The sequence below is a fragment of the Thermobia domestica genome, chromosome 11 (assembly GCF_964235325.1).
Source record: "Thermobia domestica chromosome 11, izTheDome1.hap1.1, whole genome shotgun sequence".
Classification (NCBI taxonomy): domain Eukaryota; kingdom Metazoa; phylum Arthropoda; class Insecta; order Zygentoma; family Lepismatidae; genus Thermobia; species Thermobia domestica.
Genome location: NC_137464.1, coordinates 31,882,941 through 31,891,736, shown reverse-complemented (window position 1 = coordinate 31,891,736; position 8,796 = coordinate 31,882,941). Strand labels below are relative to the sequence as shown.

Below are 8,796 nucleotides of genomic sequence, written 5' to 3'. Positions count from 1 at the left end.
CACACATATATATATATATATATATATATATATATATATATATATATATATATATATATATATATATATATATATAGATATATATAGACATATATATATATAGATAGATAGATATGTTGGTGCACCAGTAAGCTCCCAAGAGTACAGATTAATTCATTCTTGATTTTAATCTACAGAACAAATGTTTTTTTATGAAAGCAAGGGGACTGCTACCCATAGATGGCTAAGTGAGGTAAATAAAATTTAAACCTCAAATGGAACTGGGGTGGCTCACCGACAATGGCTGAGTTAACACGTTTGATAACAGCGCGGGTAATAGCTGACTTATAGATAGAGCCTGTGTAGGTAGTTGGATAACGCGTGAGACTGTCATTCTAAGGGTGTGGGGTTCGAGTCTCGGCCTAGACTGAGTTAAATTTTTTCCAACACTATAAATGATGTTCGCGTTTGATACTGAAAGAGATTTATCCTATGAAGGGAGAAAACCCACGATGGGGGCAGGGGGAAAGACGGACACTGTTTATCCTTAAGTGTTAAAATTTAATTTATTCCCATGTCTTTTGCTCTTTCCTTTCCTTCTTTTCTCATTTTGTTTAGCTTTCCATACTTTTTCGGTCTCTGCATGATGCGTATTATTGTTTTCGTTTCCTTTGCATTAATTCCTATCTCTTTGATCTTAAGGTAAATGGAATTTCTGTAGATTTATCTCGTGGTTGTTTCTCTAAGTGATGCTCTCAGATAGTAATACTTTTTCCTCCAAATGGAGGAATATCCTGGCATGTTATGTTTTCGGGCATGTATTTGCTGTCATGTTGGTTGTCCAACTATCAGACATAGAGTGAAACTATCCTGCTACTGGAAAAAGCTATCATTTCTTATGTATCCAACCTCCACTTTTTACAGTCGCTGACTGTACCAAAGCATATTAATTCACCATAAGTCGTAAGTAACATTAATAGCGGCTCGAGTACCACCAGTAGTACCCTACTTCAGACCATTATCAACTAATTTGTAATCCAGCTGTTGTCCCCATATTTTCAGTAATAAACCAGTTGAGAATATTCCAAGAACATTGCCAGAATAAACTTAAAAAGAATGGAGAGATGGAATGGGAAGGATAACTGCGATTGTTCCTACATGTAAAAGTAAATCTTTTTATCCTCATCTTCTGTTTCTCGCAAAAAAATTCGCAAAATATCATCTCTCTATGACTTAAGGTTTCCGAGATATGGCTCTTTAAATCTCTCGAAATTCGAACCTTTCTGGGCAATATCTGGGGAGTGGTGCCCAGTTGACTAGTGGCCACCGATTACTATTTGGTACCAAAAGGTTCACCATCCTCTTAGGTATCGTTCAACACCAATATGATCTCGCTGTGACTCAGAGTTCCCGAGATATGGTTTCTTATATCTTCGGAAATCGGAACTATTTTTTGACCAGTATTTCATAGAGAGACGATATTGGAGTTAATCAATATGTAAGGGAAAGTAAACATTTTTGTATCAATATTAACTGATGGCCACTGGCCAAACCAGTGGCCAGTTGGACACTGGTTACAGGGTACTATTTGCTATCAAAATGTTCATCATCCACTCAGGTGTTGATTAACGCCAATATAATCTCTCTATAACTTATGACTCCTGAGATACGGCCCCTTAAATCTCCCGAAATCGGAACTTTTTGGCCAATATCTCGGGAACGGTAAGAGTAACCCTAAAAATTCCATCACTTTCCCAGATAGTTTTTGATGCTCTATCGAATGAAGGACTCAAATTTTTTTTTTAAAAAAAAATCGCAAATCACACACACACACACACACACAAACACACACGTAGAGTTCGTTGAATATAATGTTTTTTTTTTTTTTTTTTTTTTTTTAACTAGTATTATGAAGCTTGTGCTGCGACACTTGTTTATATGTAGGATAAACCTTTCTGGCATTTTGTATTGGTTTATTGTGGAATATATAATGGTTTGTCTCTAGTTTTATAATATAGAGCTCGACGGCCCAGCACTAGAGTGATCGCCTTTGGTGTAAAGGGTTATTGGTTCGATTAAAGGTCATATGAGTTCAGTTCATGATGAACAACAACATCCATATTCGTGATCATCTCGAAGGACTCCTCGTTTCCACCCACATTCTCATTCCATCTTTTTTTTAAAATAATCATTCATCATCATCATTAATGATTCGTCTTCAGGGTATTAATCAGCTTACAGAGTATGATCGTTGTATTTAAACCAAAAGTTCTATTTAATTTTTTAAGGTTTCCAGTCTTTGCTATGCATAAGTAATAATGTTTTTAAAGAACAGATGTTGGTCCGTTCGCCTGTCTATATTTCGACAGATATCAGTGACAAGTAACAAAAGACAAGGAGAAATTTTTTGATGAAATACGAATATATGTCATCTCCGACCTCGTCCTCCATTTTAACCTTAAGAAATAGAAATCTATCTTTCCAGTTGCAATGTTAGTCACAATAGAATGAAAATGGTAGAATGAAAAATTGTTATATTTATTAAAGAAGAAGGAAACGGAAAAACTAAACAAAAATTAATGGAGTTAGGTTGGGATGCATTTTACAGAAAAAGCTTAATATTGAAAATCCAAATGCCAATATGGTCTAAAGATTAAAATCTAATCTAATATAAATAAAATAAAGTTTGTTTGTGTGTTTGTGGACGTGTACCTTGGTCCAGGCCCCAGATCAAGACGAAGCGTTTTTCTTTCTTTCTTTCTTTTTTTTTCCAAATTTTGAACCAGGAAGGTCTCAGAGGAGGCGTTTACCGGGACCGGCCTGGGGACCAGACAAATTGACCGAGAGTTACCAAATTTTGCTCACGGTTACCTTGGTCTAGGCCCCAGACCAAGGAGAAGCTTTTTTCTTTTTTAAAAAAATCAAACCAGGTGGGTCTCAGGGGGGCGTTTACAAGGACATGTAAAAGTAGTAGAAGATGAGCGTTATTAGTGTCGAATTCATAGTTTTCGAAATCGCTGAGATCAATGGTGACACTTCTATTACCGATGACTTGCAAATTCAGCTATCATTGTATGCGGGCGGGGATCAGCTGGGGGGGGGGGATACTGAGACAAGTAAAAATAGCACAAAATGACCGATATTAGTGTTAAATCCACAATTTTCGCGGTCGCTGAAATTAATAGTGATATTCCCATAAGCGTTGACTTCCAAATACAGCCCCATGCGAAGAGTGGGTATAGTAGGCTAGTTTCCAATAAATGTATTCTGCCTATTTTGATATACATCATACGTTTACAGTCTGCAAAATATACAACTTAGAATGGAGAGAGTTATATGTTAGAAATCACGAATAAAAACAGAAAAAATATTACTTGTATTAAAAAGATGACAGGACAGGAGTGACGAGCTTCTTCGTGGCTAAACGGTCAGCGTACGAGCCTATGGCGTGGGAGATCCGGGTTCGATTTTCGGCAGAAGCTCATGTGGTTCGGATTCTACATTAATCAGTAGGCCCTGTCTCATATAGCCTCGTTGCTGAAAGGGGTGTTAAACTCAAAATCAACTCAAGGACAGGAGTGACGAGTGTTGTTGTGAAAAAAAGACAAATACTTAACATGATACCAAGAGACAGGAAATAACCTAGAAACGTAATCATACAAGGTGGTGACTCCGTGTGGAACGAATACGAAGCTATCTGCAAAATACTTGCCTAAGAAAGATGCATAGTTGTGGAGAAAATCGGACAGTCATTTATCCAGCAGTGCATTGACAACGGTTGTCTATATATATCAGTATGGAATGTGTCACGAAATTCGGACCCGTGATCCAGTCAGACCTATGACTCACCAGATCCGGCAACCCGGACAGACTCATAACTCGGATGGGTACTGACAGATCCATGACTTAGAATGACCCGGACAGATACATGACTTAGAGTGAGCTGATCAGACCCATGACCCAGAGTGACTCGGAGAAAACCATTTTGATCCGGATAGTCCCATGATCCTGACAGACTTATAAACCGTAGTGATCCAAACAGATCCATGACTTAGAATGACCCGGACAAATCCATGACCTAGACTGAGCCGGTCAGACCTATGACCTAGAGTGACTCGGAGAAAACCATTCTGATCCGGATAGTCCCATGACCCGGACAGACATATAAACCATAGTGATCCAGACAGATCCATGACCTAGAATGACCCGGACAGATCCATGATTTAGAATGAACCGGTCAGACCCCTGATCCACAGTGGCCTGGAAAGAATTATTCTGATCCGGATAGACCCATGACCCGAACTCACCTGGTAGGACCCGGAGACGAAACATTGTCATACACATAGGAAGTATGTGCGAGGTTGCTAATATAATTCTAACAAACATGATTCCCTTCTCTCTCATTCCTTTTTACTAAATACAGCTTTCTTTCACTTGTTGTTTGCGTCTGCGAGTGTCAAAGATTGCACTGAAAGATGACTACAAGATTTATCAGACTACAAACTTGTCTGAATCACAGATAAATATAAGGTATATGTTTCTCTTATGAGGAATCATCAAAGTATAATCTACTTATAAAACTTATCGTTTAGAATATAAAAAGATAGAGCTGACAGTGTATCTTTTTTAACAAGGGGTTTAACAGTGTTTTGTTAATTTTTTGGTGTAAGTTATGTTGAAAAAAATATGTATGGCAAAACGATTAAATATGAAATTATATTTGTAAAAACATGAAATATTGAAGATATGGTATCTTGATTAAGAAATGTCACATCGTGAATGAAGCAAATTAATATTCAAGCTCAATATGTAGTAATGCTTCAGAGATGATATTTCGGCCGCTTCTGTGTTGCCGGGTCTGTCTGGTCTCCAGATCAAACTAGACCTGAGAAGCTAAACCCATACACCCGGATGACTCGGACAAATGTCGTGACTCAAGTGACCTGATGACCAATGATTCATTCCATCGCTTATACGAGGGGTGACTGAAAGGTTTTGAACCTAACATAGAAAATGAGAATCTAGAATAGAATAATTATATGTATTAGAATAGTACAACCTTTGATATTAACATGTATCAAGCTCTTGGTTCTAAGTAATTTCTTTTGTCTTTTACAGGCTCTTGAAGTGAGTGAGATGGCAGAAGTACGGAAAATGAAAAAAATCGAGTACAGGTTAGTAATCAAGTGTCTGCAATTAAAAGGAATGTCAGAGTCTGAAATAAACCAGGATATGGTCAATATCGTAGGTCAATCTGCCCCTTCACATGCCACCATCAAAAGATGGGTGCGGGTATTCAAGCGTGGTAAGCAGTGTATTGAAGATGAGTCGAGATCTGGGAGACTATCAAGTGCTACAACCATGAATAACACTGGCCTGGTACTTGACATGATCATGGAAGATCGCCGATTGTCAACTCGACAGATAGCAGATAGGCTGGGCACATCACAGAAGCGAGCAGATCATATTTTGAAGAATGAGCTTGGTTTATCGAAAGTTTCTGCTCGATGGGTCCCACGTCTTCTGACTCCCGAACAAAAACGCACTCAGTACCTCCTATCCGTGGATAGTTTGAAACTGTTAGAACGTGATGTGGACGATTTTCCCTATCGATTTATCACTATCGACGAGTGTTGGTACACCATTACCAGCTAGAAACAAAACAACAATCCAAACAATGGAAGCACCCCTCCTTCCTTACCCCAAAGAAGGCAAAGATGATCCCCTGCGTTCGCAAAGTGATGGCCTCTGTTTTTTGGGGATTCCCAAGATGTAATATTCATTGATTACTTGCAAAGGAGTCACACCATCACAGGACAATACTATAGTGACATTTAAAAAAAACTTCCAGTGCAAATTCAAGAAAAAAGGCCACAAATGATGTCCAGAGGAGTTCTCTTTTATCATCACGACAATGCTCCCGGCCACACATCAGCAGTTGTCATGGCTAGGCCCTAGTATTCACGATAGCGGCTTAGAACTCGTTCCTCATCCACCATATTCTCCAGATCTGCCCCCCTAGACCTCCACTTGTTCCCTAATCTAAAAAAGGCTTTAGCAGGACAATCTTCCCGGCAGGGGAAAATCGGGATTTTTAACTCCTTCCTACTGAGCAAGATATTGTGAAAAAATAAACATTTACTACCAGTATATTAAGAAAAATGCTTGTTCTAAAAGTATATGAGATTGAATGTTTAAGCTACATCTCTCGATGAAATTATACGAATGCCACTGATGCGAACTTACAAATTTTGTATAAAGTACTGGCTTTATATAATACTAAACATTGTTGCTGCCGTGGAGGTGTTGACTAGTATAGTTTGTAGCAAAATTGCCTTTAACAACTTATTAAACCCTTCGCAATTTTTAAATTGTAAATTTTGTGACAGCCTATGGGAGAAAGCTTACCTTTAATATAGTTTTTTCTTCCCTATCTTGTACCTATAAAAGTGGTCCCGCTTAGTGTAGTCGCTAACGTTCTCGCCTTCGGTACGAGCGGTCTCGGGTTCGATTCCCGGTGGAGGCACTCGGTCGAAAAAGTGTAACGCCTTTTTCAGGCCAGCCACCCTGAATGAGGTTTTCTTCATTCACACCAGGCAAATTCTGGGGTGGTACTTCACTTATAGATCCCAGGCTGCTTCCTTCCTTCCGCAATCCTTTCTGCCCTTCCTTTTCCCGGAAAGGGTGCTCGCCGAGGGACGTCATCCTCCTTCATGACGGGGTAAATGGCAATAGCTGCCGAAAGCTCAGAAATCTAAATCCTAAATCCTTGTACCTATAAAGTTTATATACTCTTTTACAAACGTGACATTCTTGAACAGCTGCCACTGAAAAAAAAAAAAAAAATTTTTCAAGGCATTAAATCAGGGATATAATGGGGCGTATACTAGAGTATACGGCTTATATCCTCCTAAAAATTTTATAGTCCAGCGTATACAGGGCCGGATCCAGCATTGTCTGAGGGGGGAATGCATCAATAACTACCAAAATAACCAATCATACTGAAACTCTTCAAAGTGACATGTGATAATATTCTTTGTTCTGTGAAAACACTAATGCACAGAACGGAGGAAAATATTTTAAAGAGGGTCGAAAATGGTATGCAGGAAAAAATGTTCTCTCCCTCTGGCTTCTGGTTCCTTCCCTACTTGACAAATGTTATATTGTTTTGCTTGGTGAATCCTTTTCCATCGACTTTCAGAAAATCAATTTAAACTATTGTTTTTGCAAAGCTCTAATTTCTTTTAAGCCCCAAACGGAAACATGATGGCAGAAACTTTCGGAATGTGTTGCTATTTTGCACTGCTAGCTTCTCATTTTAGATAGTCTGATATTGTATATTTATAACGAGGTGGGGTGCACGTCTACATTTTCACCTCCCCTAAATCCGGCCCTGAGCGTATACTCACCTTAAATTTACGAAAGCGTATATTGGGGTGCATATACGCCAATTAGTCTTGCGTATACGCTATACTTTTGAAAACGATCGAGCGTACACTACCAAAAATTCTAGTATTGCACTACTGCATTAAATATATCAACAATCCGTGATATCACATGAACGGAAGACTCGCAGATATTGCGTCAGTTTGTAAACACAGAGAGGAAGTGAAAGAGAGGTATAATTTATACTAAATATATTCTTCAATGCTTTTCTTCTCATTTAATTGTATAGTGGCAGGCAGTGCGCTACTTTCGACCACTCTAATTAGTTTGGTTTATTGGCACCAGGTCACCGTTAGAGGTCAAACATAACCAATTAATGCTCAGCACCAAATGATCTTCTAGAGCGTACCAAGACACCAAAGCAATATTTATTGAGCAGATCTGTTTAGCATTAATTTTATGCATAGATTATTTCTTTTCTTTTTCTTTTTTTTTATTTCATAAAGTTCCAGAGTCTTCATAGATCGTGCTCAAGAGAAGAAATTAAACTTGGGAACGGTACTTGCCCTCTTGTGGTATGCAAAATCGACCTCCGTTCCAGGCTTCTTTTGAATAAATGACTGGGAGGAGAGAAAGAAGAAGATGGGTGCAAATGATACAAGGATGCAAAAATTAGTCTTCGTATTCGTGTCTGCTGTGAAACGAACCGTGAGGTGATAGCGTAACCGCCTTCGTTAGGTGTTCCAGAGGAAATTTATCGAAGTAGGCTGTTTGTTGGCTGGTTGCCTCCGTCCGCTGCGACCCCGGAGTGAAACCGCCCATTTGTATAGCCGCAGGGAAATGATGCTTCTTTCAAAAGCTTCTTATTCAGTTAAAGCACACAAGATTAAGAGAGAAGGATTTTTCTTTCCTATCTAAAAAAAATATGTTCAAATTATCTCCGTAAATAGAGATTTTACATTGTAAAATATGGATATTTACTTCCGGAAGGGAAAATCTTCAGCTTCCTTCATAGGAGAGTGATTTTTTTTTTTTTTTTTTTTTTAAATCTTCAATACATAGAAAAAGCCGTTTTTGACTTCGATGACTCATATTACTCTTCAAAGAAATCAAATAAATTTTCCAGTAAAATGTTTCATAAGATCAAGGGCATACGTAATAGTTCGCAGTAGGGCTGTCAACTGTCACATAGTAGGCACAATTTTTGAACTTTCTCCCGTCTCCCGATTTTATTCCATACCTCTTGTGTTCTCTCAGCTGGTCTAGTAGCTATCGTGTGTGTCTTTGGTGCTCCGGGTTCGATACCTAGTGGAAGAGTACAAACAAGTTAACTTCAGAGTCATAAAATTTCATCAATCATTAATCCTCTTTAGGGTAAAGAGCATAACCGTGGAACATTAAACTACAAAATTTCTTTTAATTTTTTTTTTT

At 38.4% G+C, this 8,796-nt stretch overlaps 1 protein-coding gene across 1 annotated transcript; it reads left to right on the top strand.

Moving 5' to 3' along the window:
• Positions 1-1,515: 1,515 nt before the first annotated feature.
• Positions 1,516-5,634, top strand: LOC145665102 (protein GVQW3-like). Its single transcript, XM_081732375.1, has 2 exons — positions 1,516-1,560; positions 5,098-5,634. Exons 1-2 carry the CDS (start codon positions 1,516-1,518, stop codon positions 5,632-5,634), a joined length of 582 nt encoding a protein of 193 aa, XP_081588501.1.
• The last annotated feature ends 3,162 nt before the right edge of the window (positions 5,635-8,796 follow it).

Coding starts and splice junctions, on each gene's coding strand:
- LOC145665102 (XM_081732375.1), top strand. CDS start 1,516: ATGGCCACTGGCCAAACCAGTGGCCAGTTGGACACTGGTTACAGG. Junction 1,561..5,097: donor AGTTGGACACTGGTTACAGG/GTACTATTTGCT, acceptor TGTCTTTTACAG/GCTCTTGAAGTGAGTGAGAT.